We start from the raw sequence: 16,777 nt of genomic DNA, 5'->3' as shown, positions 1-16,777 counted from the left end.
AGAAAGGAAAAAAAAAAAAAAAAACAAATCTCCCAAGCTCCCTCCTATAAATTTCTTGAAAAATCAAAGCTGAAATCAGTAGAGAGGAAAAACTTGAATTGCAAGAATGTCGGCCAAGTAAATGACTGTACAAGCCACACCAGTGGATTTCAGCCTCAAAGTGAGAAATTTTGGTGAGAGGAGTCAAATAAATTCTTCAGTATATCACTGTAATGGTAGTTGTAAAAGAGAAAGAAATTCTCCATGCTTAGTGTGCCTTTTACCACCCTATTCACAACTCTCTAAATTAACCATAATAAAACTGTTTTCAGTTATACAAGTCTAGGTGTGATTTACTTTTTCACAGTGGTCTGCAGAGAAATAGGAAGATTTGGAAAGAGAATGCAGGAGACTGATTCTTCCCAATACATAAGCAAAAAATAGTAAAAAACTGAATTGAAAAGTGCAAATTCTAATGCTTTACAAAAGGAATAAATTTTCAGTCCAATATGAGCAATTCCTGAGGATTTTGTCCAGAACAAGACTCCATCACCCTCCTATCTGAATTCTCACAAGAATATCCAGATGATTTCATAACATTTTCATTGAACACCCACAACAAAAATGTTGCAGAGCTTTTTCAACACCATGTTTCAGGCCTAAACCCAAATTAATCTCAGTTTTGAACTCTATCATAATGAACATCATTACCTTGCCGTACTCTGCATATGCCAGATCAAAAAGTAACGACCACAGAAAAGAAATATGCCAATGATTAAACAAACCAGTTATTGTCACATTATTAGTTACCATGTTTTCTGCTACAGCTAGAAAACCTTTTAGTTCTTTCTAAAGATCAGCCATTTATCTTCAGGCGACGGAAGATTAAAGACCTCATCAGTAATTATCACAAATGGTGCCCTGAACACACTGATTAAAGATACTTGTCATTATACCTTATAAAGAGCACTATATCAGCTCTCTTACTGTTTTAGAATAATTGTGTGTTGGACATACGCTGGAGTCCCAATCACAACTAATCACCGCTGGCATCAGCAAGACACCCAAGGAATCTTTTAAAACCACCCATTAAAAACACATGAAAGAAATGCCTGCCATTACACACACCAAAGCAGAGAAGTCTGACATGAAAACTAAAGCCATTTCCATGTAAAATTAACAATTCCAGATGAAATCCTGAGGTACACTACACTTCTGCAGTCTGGATTAGCTACATGGAGTAATTACAAATAAAAGTTATTTTAAATATTAGGATTTTAAATTTTTTTATTAAAAAAAAAAAAGAAGTTAAATGATATGTATCAACTATCTTAGAACCACAGCATGGTTTCAGTTGAACAGGACCTTAAAGATCACCTTGTTCCAGCACCCTGCCATGAGCAGGGACACCTTCCACTAGACCAAGTCGCTTAAACCCCAGTCCTTGAACACTTCCAGGGATCTTACACACTCAAGTTCTAAATTGATAAAATCAGAATCTTAACAATGCTTTGAGTTTGTAAATAATTAGACATTGCTTGTAAAACATCACCCTTGGTACAAAGTTAAGAAAAACAACAAAAAAAAGAAATTAAATAAAGTTTTGGCAACTTCAAAGCCCTCCAGACACATCAGGTCCCTTTTTTATTTTACCAGGAGATAGAGAACCTCTGTAAGTTTTCTGAAAAGGGAGAGAAAAAAGCAAAATTCACATCACCCTTTCTTTCAAAAGAAACAGGAGAGTTTTAGTCCTTTGCAGAATTTTAGTTCTTTTATAAAATTAGTACCTCTTTTTGTCCTTGCCTTGCCTTACTTTCCTTCACCCATACCTTCTCCTTCAGCCTTCCCCTTTCCCACCCTCCCTTTCTCTCCTTCTCTCTATATCTCTCATAAAATTTTGTTTTGGGGTCATGCAAATGACCATGAAAGTGCCATGAAAAAAAAAAGAAGGAACAATTGAATAATGTTAGAAAGATGGATGCTGCGTCAGTATAATAAATACAAAAAGAAAAAAAAAAGGATAAGATGAGTCTCTACATTAAGGTTCCTTTGTCTATAGATGAATGACTTTCACAGCTATGCTCTCCTCCCAGTCAAACTGAGATTTCAGGACATATTACAGTTCCCACAACGGATCTTATCTGGGCTCTTCTCTGATGCACAGTCTTCACAGAATCACAGAACATTCTGAGTTGGAAGGGACCCACAAGGATCATTGAATCCAACTCTTCAGGGAATGGCCAGTACATGTCAAATCCACAGCCTTGGTGTTTTTAGTTCCATGCTCTTATCCACTGACCTAATCTCAGGGTCTTCCTTCTTCAAGAGATGAAAAAGTAAACTAGTTGATCAAAATGCCATAACTATACAGAAAAAAAGAAGACTAAACCACAGATGACTCTTATGTGACATAAAAATGTGGGTTTGAATAATGTTTTGGTGCTAGGCTGGAAGAACCCAGGTTTTGCATATGTTGCTGAAAAGATGAAAATATTAGCAAACTGTCTGTGGAAAAGAACTCTTATAATCAATGAAATTTTATTTGAATGACACTCCTAGTTCTTGTGTTATGCCAGGCATAAACTTCATGTCTTTTGGGATTGCTGTCTCAATGCTAGATGAAAGAAGAACACTTCTCATCAAACATCAGCACATTATTAATGGGAAGTCATATGATTAATCAATCTGATTACTTAGAAGTCAATTTATCTGCAGTGCAACTGTTAGCCAAATGAAAATAAGATTACTGTGAGTACAGTTTATTAATAATTCCCAGAATGTCATTGACTCAACTTGATTATAACACAGCAGGCATTTGATGCACACTATTACAAAGACACTAAACCAAGCTGACAACAGTGGATAGAGAAGGGGTTTATTGTACTGGGTAAGGCATAAGAATCCTGAAGTGTAAGTGACCACTCCATTTGCAGTTCTGCAAGGAACATTTTATTTTTTTGTAGATGTAGTAGTTGTTGAAAGTTTTCAGTGTCCATCTCTTATGGCTGTTGAGATCACCCGAAAGCATGAGTCAGTGTGGCATTGAGATACAAATCTTATAACATCCAAAAAAACCCTTGAACTTCCTCACAGGAAAAAACAATTTAGTAGACCCAAAAAGGAACTCAGATGCCCCCAAGGGAAGCTAGTCACACACAGCTCATGAGGCTGCTTCATTCCACTAGATCTCCCAAGAATGCAGTAGATATGATCCTATTTTGAACACACCTACTGTGATGTATATTCCCCGTGAGAATAGGTTATGGGCTGAAGACAACTTGAGAAAGTCCTAGCACATTTTATTATTCTGTAGATTATTCTCTACTATTTTTTTGACCACTAAAGTGTCTTCCTTTGTATTTATCTAACAACAAAAAATATTATTTCAATAATAATATCTTTGTTGTCTTAACTGTGCTTGAAAGGAAGAGTGTAGTATAGATAGACAGAAAGTATTAGAGAGAGAAGAAAGGAGGAATGGAGAAAGGGAAGATCCGCCTTTGTCGAGTAGAGGACTGGGAAGAGACAGGAAGACTTAAAAAAAAAAAAAAAAATCCAAGGTTTAAATAGGATTAATTATTATAACTATTCTGCTAAGCCAGGAGATGAGGAAACTGTCAGTGATGTTCAGAAGTCACTTGGGGAGAACTAGGGGAAATGTGTATGTACAGTCCAGAGCTGCTGACATTTAATTAGTCTCTGCACTGAGAAGTCAGAAGTGCAGAACGAGGAGCCTTCAGGATCTATTATTAAGCAGTGGCACCTCAGCAGCCCAAATGCTGAAAATTAGCTCAGGAAGAGACAAAAAGAGCTGATTGATATGGACTTTCTTTAGGCAGTCACTTGCCTTTTCAATAAGGGAAAAGCAAGTCAATGATGTAAACAGGATGAGCACTTCCGCAGTCAGTCTGTGGGCCTAAAAAGAGAATTAACTCTCTGATGCATCTATGTTTTATAAGGAAGAAAGAGGGAAAATGGAAAGTATGACCTAAAGATGACATGTCAAGGTGAGTGTCTTCTGCTTTGTCTTCAAGAGATGTCTAAGAAACATAACTTGGTAGTCATAACTCCAGATTTCAGCACATTTCTGGCTTTCCCAAGGGATTAGCACTACTGTAAATCCAGTCACTACACTACTGTGTTCAAATCTTGTCTAAACCATATGGTGTGGGTGGACTAAGCCACTGTACCACTACCCTTCTTCAACAGGACAGAGAAAAAAACACAACAAAAAGCTCAAGAGTCAAAGTAAGGACAGGGAGATCACTGACCAATTACTGCCATGGCCAAAACAGACTCTGCTGGGTGGAATTAATAGAACTTATTACCAATTAAACAGCGTAGAATGAGAAAGTTCTCATTCTACCACCTTCCTCCAGGGCACAGCCACCTGTGGCATGGGGCTCTCTCTGGCATGGGGCTTTCCAAGGCTGCAGTGGGATAACCTGTGTCTTTACCACAGGCTGAAGGGAAATCTGCTCTGACACCTGGAGCAACTCCTTTCTTCCTCCTTCACTGACATTGGTGCTTGGATAGGTGTTTCTTTCTCATTTTCTCACTCTTCTGTCTCACAGCTGCTGGGCAGTGGTTTTTACCCTTTCTTAAATATGTTATCAAAGTGGTTCTACAGTTGTTGCTGATGGGCTCAGCTTTGGCCAGCAGTGGGTCCACCTTGGAACCAGTTGGAGTTGTTTCTATATAATGTGGTGGAAGGTTCTTGTTTCTCTGGAAAAAAGCCTCCCCTCATCCCATCTCTCTCTGGTACCAAAACCTTGCCACATAAACCAAATAGACCATGCCACTAGACCATCTACTTCATATCATGACACTAGTGAGAACAAAATTTATTTTTGGGAGCTAGGCTGCTTCACAGATTTGTACAATTTATGTCAAACCTATGAAACTGCATAAACTGTGGAGTTAGTAAGTGCCTCAGACACAAGAAACTACTACTTTGTGGGGTTTTACATCTTGACCTCAGGAAAAGAGTGCAATAGAAATGATTTAGAGTTCCTACCCCTTACAAGCTTCTGCTCAAATGTAATATTCTGGAAAGTATTCTGGAAATATTATCTATCTGCAGCTGTCAGAGAAAAAAGCTCTTTTAGGTTTACTCACAATAGCTAAAGCTTGAATAAGAAAGTCTTGGCTATTTGCAGTCTTACAGTAAACTGAAAAGATACTAAACAGAAGACACTTGCCCATGAGATGTATTTTAAGACATTAAGCCTAGAGACTTCTCAGATCAAGAAAAACACAGAAATGTACATGAAAAATAGAAGGATCCAAACTCATATCTGCAGAAATGAAAACAGAACAAAACAAATGAAAAAAACAGGACAGAGCAACATTAACTGTTTCACAGAAGTTTATGACATAAAAAGGAACTAACCAACATCCCTGTAATGTTCCCATGTCCTGCCTCTCAGTGAAGCTTTGTCAGCCTTGGAAGATGAAATACATTAATTGTCCTAGCCCAGATTTAGCCAGTTGCATTGAATCAGAGAAGTTTACAAACAAAAATATAACTGTGGTATATTTTGAATTAAGATATTCAACAGTTAATAATTTGAAAATGCAGTAGGCAAGGTCCAAATAAAAATATGTAAAAAGTGAGCAGAGAGGTCTGCAAGCTTATTTTTTCATCTAATGAAAAGAGTAGGATCCATTCTCATGCCCAGTGGCAGTGACTGCAAAATTTCCCAAATTTGGAAATGTCTATAGTCCAGTTGAAGTTACATTTAACAAACACATTCAAACAATCTGGAATGGAATCTACAAGGTTGCAAAGGGAAGAAAACTTGACCCAGTGAAAAGCATTGTAACACCGTAAGAATTAATATTTCTCCTCTTCCTTCAATCCCTTATGGCTTGATATAAAGTCCCATATAAACCAGCAGTCACATGGCCCTTGTTTGGAATTAGGTTTACTCTCACAATAGGTTCTTTTTAGCTCCGAATTTTTATTTTTTATGTTAAACTAAGAGAAATATCCTTTGCTCATTATCATACATCATGGACAGCATAGGTAAAAAGGCCATCACATTCTATTAAATTAAAATGCTCAGCTCAAGAACAGATGCCATGACTTATGGAGGTTTCTGAAGCTAAGCAAATGCACATCTGACCACGTGGGCCATGCAGCATTTTATTTATGATGGTTTGGTGTGTGGCATTCTGATGACTGCAGGGCAGCAGTGTGCTAAAGCCAGTTCTTGAGAGAGGCCTTTCATTTTGGTATGTCGTAGGTCACCTGCCAAGATAATAATTATTGTATGGGGTCTGACTGGGATGGAGTTATCTCTCCCCATGGTAGCCCTCACAGCCTGTGCTGTGCATCAGTAGCTACAAAGGTGTTGGTGTCACACCAGTGTTTTGGTTACTGCTGGGCAGAGATGGCACAGCATCAGCGTTGTCTCTCCAACATTCCACTCCCCATCAGTAGGATGGGGGTGTGCAGATCTTGGGAGGAGACATAGCTGGGACAGCTGACCCGAATTGAGCAAAGGGATGTTCCATTCCATATGACATCTGCTGAGCAATGAAAGCTAAGAAAAAGGAGGAGAAGGGGGAGCATTCACTATTATGACATTTGTCTTCCAGAGAAACTACTACACTACTGAAGCCCCACTTCCTAGGAAGTGGCTGGACATCACCTGCTGATGGGAAGGAGAGAATAAATCTTTCAGTTTCCTTTGCTTCTGCACGTGGCTCTTGGGTTTGCTTCATTAAACTGACTTTACCCACAAAGTTCCTTGATCCTACCCTGTCCAGTTAAGGAGGGAAGGGATAGAGTGACTTGGTGGGCACCTGACTTCCAATCAAGGTCAACTCACCACAATTATACTGTCACAAAAAAAACCCAAACCAAACCAAACCAAACCAACAAACAAAAAAAACCCCACAAGACAAAACAAAAAAACCCCACAACCAAACAAAAAACCAAGCAAACAAAAAAACACACCTCATTAAAAAAAAACCACAATCAAACCAAAAAAAAAGACGATTAGTCAACAGAGATGAGTAGAAAATAGTGTCCAGCTAAGGAAGAAATTTGGGAAAGCAATAAGGTTTTTCCTAATCACAACAGAACAAGATTTTTCCAGGGAGATTAAAAGCAAAAATGGGAGTGCAGTTAGCTTTTCCATCTCTCTTCTTACAATAGAGATCTGAAAAGTAGGTACCACTCTCAAAAGAAATCTCTTTTGTGTGATGTACAGAGATGTACACAGATTAATCTACAAAATAAATATTTGAATCAGCTATTTAAACGTCTATGATGTGACTGCCTACCAGAGAGACAGAGGTTGAGGTCAGTTTGTTTGCCAAAAGCATACACTGACCCAATGTTTCGGATAGCAGCTTCAGGCCAAACATTCTCTCAGCCCTGGTAGTTCTTCTGCACCAGCCGCTCTAGGCTTGGATGTTTTAAATATTTATAAAAAACAGCTTTGACAAGAAAGCCTGAGGGAAGCTGAGGGCAGCATGTTAATCAGAAACCTTGAATCATGGTTCCCTAACAGGTTAATTATTGCAATATTCTGGGCTGAGTTTCTAGATCTGAGGAAACGTTTCTGACAAAAAAGAAAAAAAGAACAAAACAAAACATACCCACAACAAAACACTCCACGGCAAGTGCTTAAAAAAAAAAAAAGAAAAAAAAAAGGAACAAAGCAAAAAAAAAAACCCCAATTAATCATTATTTTTCAAACAAACAACTTTCTGCTAAAAATTGCACAATGAGCTCTCTCTCAAAGGCACACACTAACTGTGGGACCTGTCATGGGTAAGGCAATGTGTACAACACCCCATCACCAACACACACAATACTCAATACTCAGGACACAAAACCTTTCTGTACAACATCCTTAATAACGACTCAAGTCCTCTGGCTGTCCTACACAAAACCTGAAAGCCAGGACCTCTTCCTGAATATTCAATTTCATCTTCAAGCAGACACTTGATCAGGTGAATCCTGTCTTAAAAGTGCCATTGGCAATGGGGGTATATATCCACACATCTTGAACTTTCTGAACACCAAGGGACTGTATATCCAAGTGCCAGCTAGTTCATGCAGAAATGTTTGAGGGTTTCTTCTTCCAATAAAATCCCTCTACTAGAAATACACAACCATGACAAGTTCTCCACAGGTAATAGGGACACTCGGAGTGATCCAATGGAAGTAAGACATCATTTTTCATCCTCCTTACCTCTGAAGAAGTGGGTTTGCAGTAGCCAGCTCCAAACACTAGATTTTCTAAAGACATACTGGACTGGTCTGGTCCCGCTTCCAGGTTGCCTTTACCAAGCCAAGAACCTTTCCCTGGACGAGCGAAACTATAAGAAGAAAAATTGAGAAGAAAAACTAATTAAAGGAATATTGTTAGAGAAGAGTCGTTGTCCCAGTATTATTTCCTTCCTTAGAAAATATTGCACTTTTGGTGGTGCTGGGTTTTGCTTTTATTAATTTCAAATTGACATTGTAAATTCATGTTTCTCTTAAAAATGATCATTGTCGAGTGTGCTGGACATCACTGGCTCAAGTTTGTTTCCTAAACATTCAGATGAGTGGTTTGAGTGTTATGTCTAACTCATTCCTTTCTCTTCTCTCATACAGATCTTTTTCCAGCATAACATCTCACCAACACAACCTTTCCATCTATCCACACAGATAAATACTCTTATCCAACTTCTCATCAGCTTGCACCTTGATGGATGTAATAACTTTCTCTCTTGCTTTAACCTTTGAGTTGTGCATGACCTCTCTTATCTATAAATATCTTCTATAGCTCATCCCAAACTTATTATTATAGATTGGAAGTTTAGTCCCCACTTCTCACTGTCCCATGACATTAGCTTCCAGCACCAAATGACAAGACTACAGCCCCAAAGCTACATTTGTTTTTGCTGGATGCAGTCCATTCATCTGGGAAATGTTCTCCAATATCCTTGGTGCAACATGAATTCACTGTTATCCAAATTCTTCCTCAAAATCCTGACAGAATGTAAGTTGTTTTGGTGTTTGGGTGTTGTGGACATTACCTCTCAGTGCTGACTATTATGGTCAGTGTTCCCTTCTGGCTGCACGTCTCCTATCTTAGACCATTGAACCCACTGAGAGTGGAATATCTTGACTGGAGTTTACTCAGCCTCAAGCTCACTAGAGTCCTGATGCACAGCCAGGGCTCATGCTCTGGGTTAATCTGAGCAAAAGTACACCCCCCAGTTAATGATGTAGGTTGCCTTTATATTCACTGGAGAGGAATTGGCATTTCCAGGGGATGAGTCACCTCTTTCTGAAGCAGTGATATCAAATAGATCAGGGGACTTGTACCCTCAAAGTACTTATTTCTTATTGTGGACTATAAAGAGAGGCCTCATCAGCAACTGGATTTAAATAAGATAATCCCACAGTTTGTCCCTCGGAGAACATGTGCTGTACATAAACTGTATCAAGATTTCAAGAGGGAAATCAGGCTACTTGGGGTGAATACAAGGAGTCAAATTACTGAGTCCAAACAGTGATGCAAGAAACCACAAGTGTTCTTTAAAAACATGTAGGCAAAGGTGGAACTAAAATAATGAAGTGCAGAGAAAGAAGGAAAACACATTTGCTCTTCATACAAAGTGCAGGGATAATGCCACTTGAGTTTGTGTTACAGCTCCCAAACTGGGATCACCATCCACAGGTACCTGATGCCCATCCAGGCATCCCAAATTACGTCATACCCAGGAGACCTGGTCTTCTTGAAAGAATAAAAACTTCCAGGATGGAGAGCACAAGAAACATCTTAAAACCATAACGTACCAGAACTAAAAGCCACAGGGCAGTTCCATTCATGCTGGGAACACTTTCCAGTCTGAGGTTGTTCCTCTGTGTAGATGTGCATCACATGGCCACTTCAGCTCAGATCAGCCTAATTCATTGATATCTACACCTGATTCAGTTTTTAAGGACAGATTAGAGCACTGACTGCTGTACAGAAGCATACATATAAAAAAAGAATCATAGAATATCCTGAGCTGTAAGCGACCCACAAGGATCACTGAAATCCAACTCCTGGACACCCAAAAATCACACCATGTGCCTGAGAGTTTTGTGCAAATATTTCTTGAATTCTGGAATGATAGTTATGCTAAAGACAAAAGAAAGGTTCAGCAATACTTGTTATACTCAAACAACATGTGAGCTTCTGGTGTGAAACAGAGCGAGGTGTGCAACGCCAGAAAAAGAATCTCAAGGAAAGTTAGGAATTGGACGACTTTCAGAGGGTTAAATGCAAATCCCTGCCTTACCTGTAGCTCAAAAGTGCTGCTTGTTATATATAAATACTGGCAAAAAGACCATCCCGTAAGAGGGATGATGGGGTAGAAAAACGTAGCAAATATCTGTTCTTGCTTATGTATGTTTTATTTATGTGATCGAAGGAATTTCCAGCTGGTTGCTTCTAAGAAGCATGAAATCTTCCCATGTGTTTCCTACACACAACATTTAAGATAAAAATAACAAATAAATAAATAAATAAATAAAACTATTTCAAACAGCCAGGAAATAAACAGTGCTCTGAATAATTTCAGCTGTTATTGAGTGATGTTTTCTGCCCTGGTCTGCTGGCAAGGCTCAAGAAGCAGAAATAAAAAATGATTGCTGTGGTATCAGAGAGAGAAGCTTAAACAAATGTTGCCTGCACATGAAAAGCTCCTCATTTGAATATTAACAAAGCTTTCAAAGGTTTAAAGAAAAGCACTTTTTAATGCCTTTTTTATTTATTTATCTTTTGCTTTTACAGCAGAGAAGGGATTTTAATCTGTTGGTTTTATGGAAATTGATTTCACATAGCACTGTAAAACAAAACCCTTTTTTGGGAAACATGCCAAAATGTCCTCAGTATGCTGAGGGAAGTTTAAGCGGAAGGCTTACAAACTGCCGAGGTCCCCCTAATGCTTTCTGAAGTACATTATGCTTGAAGATAATTTTTATTAGCAATACCAGGTCAATTTGTTATATCTTTTTTTTGTATTTATTTCTTCTAATTATTTCTGCAAACATGTTTATCTGTATGAATCATGAACCTTGTTTACTTACATGTCCATTCAGACTATTTAATAGCATTGATTTAATATCAACATTTAGATCCTTATCCAGTATGCTAACCTTAGCTTTTAATTGGATTTTGGATAAAAAAGGTCAAAAGAGGTAATGGGTGCATGTCCAAGAGGATTAACATGCGTGCAGGACTATTAATATTATCGGTGAAATGTTTTATGGGTTTTTTTTTGAGTTGGCCTTTTGATGACCTTATCAATGAGATCATGGATGGTGAGGCACCGTAACAATTTGTCTTGAGAAACTGGGGACACTCCATCCCTGGAAGTGTTCAAGGTCAGGTTGGATGGGGCTCTGAGTAACCTGGTCTAGTGGAAGATGTCCCTGCCCATGACAGGGGAGTTGGAACGAGATGATCTTTAAGGTACTTTCCAACCCAAATCATTCCATGATTCTATGATTCAACATCTTTATCCTTCAAAGGAGTCTCCCAGTTATTACAGCAGCCATCTATGGACACATGGTACAGTAAACTGCATTGAAAACTGCATTTTTTCCCTTTCTTATAGCCTGCAAGATATCAACAATCAAAATTTAAGAACTTTCTGAGTCAGAGGTTGTACTCAATTATTTCCAACAGTCATGGTTACCTTCTATGAATTTGTGTCCATGCCTTTTTGATTTATACTCTTGGCCTCTGGAACTTACATTCATTTTGGAACGAACTGCACTTGTGGTAAGTTCTGAACTTTCTGCTTCTTTTGAACTCCCTGTTGGGGAATTGGATGTGGCATCTCTTGGTTCTTGTATAGCACAAAATATTAAATAATCATTCCCTGTTTATTTTATCTTTGGACAATTCTCTCACGTATAAATGAGATGGCAGTTCCTTAGCATAACAAATGGATTGGCCTTGATAAATGTTAATTCAGATGTGTTACTGAAGCAAATCAGAAAAAATAATTCAGGGCAGTTTAAAATAACATTGTTCTCTTTGAGATTAAATTTCCCCAAAAAAGAAATAACCTTTTTGAGTTTTTAATTTTGTTTTGTTTTGGTTTTGGTAAACAAAACTTTTTTTTTCCATGAATTTTAGGTTTTAGCAGAATGGGAGGAAAATTAGAAGATTGGGATCTGAATCTTCCTTGGGAAAAAAAAAATATCTTGCTCTATTTGAAAGGATCAAACTGCAAAAAATTAAAAACCCCAAACAAACAAAACCTCACACAATCATCACATTTCTAATTACAAGAAATGACAATCTTGTGACTATATCAGGAGAGGAAGTTCAGGAAATGAACTTTTATCCCATTTAGGCCAGATCCTTGGAGAAACCACTTATTTTTCCCTCAGTCCCTTATGCATAAAATGTTATTTCTTTAAAAAATTAAAAATATAAGTCAGTCCCATAGAAATAGCAGACCTCAGAATTAAACCCTCACAGCCCCCACTGCCAGCTGTTTGCATTTCACCAGGAGCTCCCTTCTAACTCCCACACATCAGGAAAATTGTAATGACAACACTGATTTCCCTCCATTTTTTAACTCAAAACTTTAATATAGCTTTTGGGAAATTACTACTGGCATGTGGCCATAGGGTACATGGGTGATCTGTCACTTATTTTTGAGAATAATCTGTGGATGTTTACAGATTGTGCTCCTCTAGGCATGTATTTCTCTTACCCAAGGAGTTTCACTTAAGAATGGTGTGAAACAAGGCTGCGTTCTTGCTCCTACCCTATTCACAGTCTTTAGCATGATGCTCCAAAGGGCCATGGCAGATCTCAATGATCAGGACGGTATCTACATTCGATATCGTACTGATGGAAGCCTATTCAATCTAAGGCGTCTGAAGGCCCACACTAAGATTTTAAACCATCTTGTCCGGGAGCTGCTTTATGCTGATGATGCCGCCCTTGTCGCCCACACAGAAGTAGTTCTGCAGCGTTTAACATCCTGCTTTGCAGATGTTGCTGAGCTCTTTGGACTGGAAATCAGCTTAAAGAAGACAGAGGTTCTCCATCAACCTACACCTCTGGAAGTCCCCCATCATCCCCACATCACCATTGGCCAATCAGAACTCAAATCAGTCCAGCAGTTTAATTACCTAGGCAGCCTCATCTCCTCAGATGGTAAGATTGACGGAGAGATAGACAACAGGTTAGCAAAGGCATACAGTGCTTTTGGAAAACTTCACAAAAGAGTATGGCGTAATAAACACTTGAAGAAAAGTACCAAGATTAGTGTTTACAGAGCCATAGTGCTGTCTACTCTCTTGTATGGTTCCAAATCATGGGTCATCTACTGCGTCTCCTAGAATGCTTCCATCAACGCTGCCTCCGTACAATCCTAAACATCCACTGGTCAGATTATGTGACCAATACATCTGTTCTAGAGCAAGCAGTTATCACAAGTATTGAGGCCATGTTGATGAGAACACAGCTGCGTTGGGCAGGACACGTCTCCAGGATGAAGGACCACCACCTCCCTAAGATCTTGCTTTATGGTGAACTTGCCACTGGCTGCCGCGAGAGAGGAGCCCCGAAGAGGAGATACAAGGACTCCCTGAAACAACATCTCAGCCTTGGCCATATTGATCACCATAACTGGTCTACTCTGGCCTCAAATCGGGAGGCCTGGAGAAACACCATCTATAACGCAGCTGTGTCCTTTGAGAACACACGCAGGATCACCCTTGAGGAGAAAAGGCAATGCAGAAAGAATCATGCCTTGCAGAATATACCATCTAAAGAGTCTTTCTACTGTGCCTTTTGCAATCGGATATGTCTATCTCATATTGGCCTCATAAGTCACCAACATGTCTGTAACAAATGTGGTTAGAGCCTTCCCAAATCTTCGTTCGCAAAGCCCAGTCATGAACCAATCAGTGGCTGTAAAATGTTCTGAGCTTTTTGGGTAAAACTGATAAGATTTATTAAAATAAAATTTTTAATGAAAACAGATATCTCTCCTTAGATCCCAAATGGAGGCAATCTGGTCTGAAATCTTTACAGATTTTGACTGCTGGAAAATGTTAGTTCGTTTGTCCTGAACTTAACCTTAATTGCTATAAAATTTGAAAACAGATAAAGCCATGTGGGCATATTTAATTTTCAGTTTTTTTAAGTTTAACTCAGAAATTTCCAGTTTTTTCTTATGTGGTTTCTCAGCTGGTAACTCAGGAGACTGGTATGTCAAAGGGGAGGTTTATCTTTGCAGATGCATAACAAACTACCGAATAAAAGAAAATTCAAAGGAAAAATCATCCAGTTGTTATGAGGGGGTGCTTAGAGGAAAATAATATCAACCAGTATTCTTCTAATAAGCATACATAGAAGCAATAGCTCTTTACTGCGTATTTCATTTTCTTTCTACAGATTAATTTATTTGTAAATAGGATGGAAAGGGAAAACAAGTTATGAATTTTACTCCCCAGTATTACATTTGTGCAGTTTCAGACGCAAGCTCCCCATAAGTAGGTGCCAGCCACTCTTGCAACTGTAGAAAAAGTGACCTGCATAATCTGCACCCAGATTCAAGATGCACAGGGCAGTACAGTGTGTGTATTATCTATAGATAGATCAGTCGTGCTTTTGAGGAACAGGATGCCTGGAAACAAAAGAACTTAGGTGAGATAAAATCGCTCAAGGATGACCAGGGTTGTCCTGATTCCTCAGTGCAGTGGAGCAGAGCTGAAACCTTGGAATATTCTGTGACCTTGATTCTGTTTCTTCTTTCTGGAGCAGAAGGAGCTAAAGACATTAAAACATTGAATATTTGTGTCTTGGTTTCTCCACCAACAAAATTTGTATTATATTATTTTCCCATCATAGATCCCACCAATATTTCTTGTTTCTCATACAGTCTTTTGATTGTGGGCAATTAAGGATTCAATGTTAATAAGTAAAATCTTGAAAGTCTACTTTGTTTTTCATGTAAATTTATGTATGAAAGTGGGGAAAGGAACAGAAAGCTGAGGAGAATCCAGAAAGCTGAGAAAATTAAACCCCTTTCTTGTGCAAGCAAGGCAAAACAGGTTTGCCAGCTGCCTATGGTGAAGGATATTGATTATATGTAGCAATTTCAAGACTTGTTTTTTTTTTCCTTGGTGTTTTTGGGGTGTTTGTTTGTTTTGTTGGGGTTTTTTGGGGGGGGGAGGAAGTGGTATAGAGGTCTATGCAATAAATGAACCATGTTTCTTGTTGTTTACTTTTTAAATGAGTCCAATATAAGAAAGGCACTATGTTTGCAGCATGCATGAGACTAAGTAGACCTTACACCACAGATCTGCACATTTCGCTTTTGGAAAAACAGAAATATTTCTTGAAGTCTGAGCTATGTTGGAGCAAAGCACCTTTCCTAACAGCTAAGACTGGGCTAATAAGTGCTGGTTGCACTTCCAGACTGGACCAGTTGTGAAGCCAGTGACAGGGAGCTGAGGGAGAAGTCAGTGCCTCGGGCCAGAAACCAAATCAGAAAACTGTAGTCCAAAACCCCTAAATCCTTCTCCTCCTCACCTTCTTCCTGCAGCTGTCTGCTCACATTTAGCCTCTGGAGCTTAGGTAAGAGAATTAAAAGGGTATTTAAGCATTTAATGAAGGCCAATGCATCAGCAGGGGAACAGCCTCAAGCTCAAACACTGTTCACTTTTTCTGTTTATCTTTTGACAGACTTGTTGGGCTCATCTTGTGTCATCCTGCGTAAAATGTGGTTGCCTTTAACTTTCCAAAGAGAACTGTCACTTCTGTGATATTAGGAGAGCAGTGCCATCCAACTTCCTGCTCCAGATTCTCCTCTGTTTGTCCCACATCCCAAAAGTCTGAAATACGGCTCTGTGATCTGCAGCTGCCAAAAGCATTTGGTGCAGACATGGTTGCTGTCACTGAGAGAGGGCAAGGAGCTGCCACAGTCCAGCTCCAGCCCTGCCCTGACAGTGTCCTGTTGGAAGGGTCTGGGTGTAGGGCAAGACACAGGTGAGGGGAGCAGTATTTTGGGCCAAGACAACAACTATCAAAACCACTGAGCCCTACATCCCAGTTCTCCCCTATTACTGCATTCCTGCCTGGAAAGCAAAGTTTTGGGTTTGACTCCAAGTGGTCCAGCTTCCCCAGTCACTTCTGGGGTGCTTTCTAGAGGAGTCAGAGAACTCTAAAGGTCAAAGTGAGAGTTTTTAACCAAGTTCAGCTCAGTAAGGACAAGCAAAAGACACCCAGTCCCTTCCCTGCTGCTCAGAGTTCCCTCTGCAGAGGAATGCAGCTGCCCAAGGAGCCAGGAGAGATGATCCAAGCACCAAAGCATCACACCACGCTCCTGGTCATCCCACATCTAGACCAAAAATGACTACTCTAGAGATAAGTGGGCCCATGAGAACCTCACGAGGCTCAACAAGTCCAAGTGCAAGGTGCTACATCTGAGTTTGGGCAGTCCCAGATACAAGTACAGACTGAGACTCACTGAGAGGAGCCCTGTGGAGGAGGACTTGAGGGTTCTGGTGGATGAAAAACTTGACATGAGCCAACAGCTTGTGTTTGCAGCCCAGAAAGCCAATTGCATCAAAGGCAATGTGGCCAGCAGGTCAAGGGCGATTATTCTGAGCCTCTGCTCTGCCCTTGTGAGACCTGGAGACCTGCATCCTGCTCTGGAGTCATCAGCACAGGAGATTGTGGGAAATTTTAGACCTCTTAAGAGTGGGTCCAGAAGAGACCACAAAGATCATCAGAAGGCTGGAGCTTTTCTCCTATAAGGACAGGTT

The 16,777-nt window shown here is 39.5% G+C and overlaps 1 protein-coding gene across 2 annotated transcripts in view; it reads right to left on the bottom strand.

Annotated features, from left to right (window-relative positions):
* Window positions 1–16,777, bottom strand: part of FAM135B (family with sequence similarity 135 member B) — a 112,552-nt gene that overhangs the window by 47,969 nt on the left and 47,806 nt on the right. For both annotated transcript variants that reach the window (XM_039388885.1, XM_039388886.1), the window contains one exon: window positions 8,190–8,316. In XM_039388885.1, coding sequence (XP_039244819.1) covers window positions 8,190–8,316 — 127 coding nt within the window. The remainder of the gene's footprint in view (window positions 1–8,189; window positions 8,317–16,777) is intronic.

Source organism: Pipra filicauda, unplaced genomic scaffold (genome assembly GCF_003945595.2).
Source record: "Pipra filicauda isolate LSUMZ 115617 unplaced genomic scaffold, ASM394559v2 scaffold697_size288841_pilon, whole genome shotgun sequence".
Lineage (NCBI taxonomy): Eukaryota > Metazoa > Chordata > Aves > Passeriformes > Pipridae > Pipra > Pipra filicauda.
The sequence above is the reverse complement of the archived record's forward strand: the minus strand, read 5'-3'. Positions and strand labels throughout refer to the sequence as shown.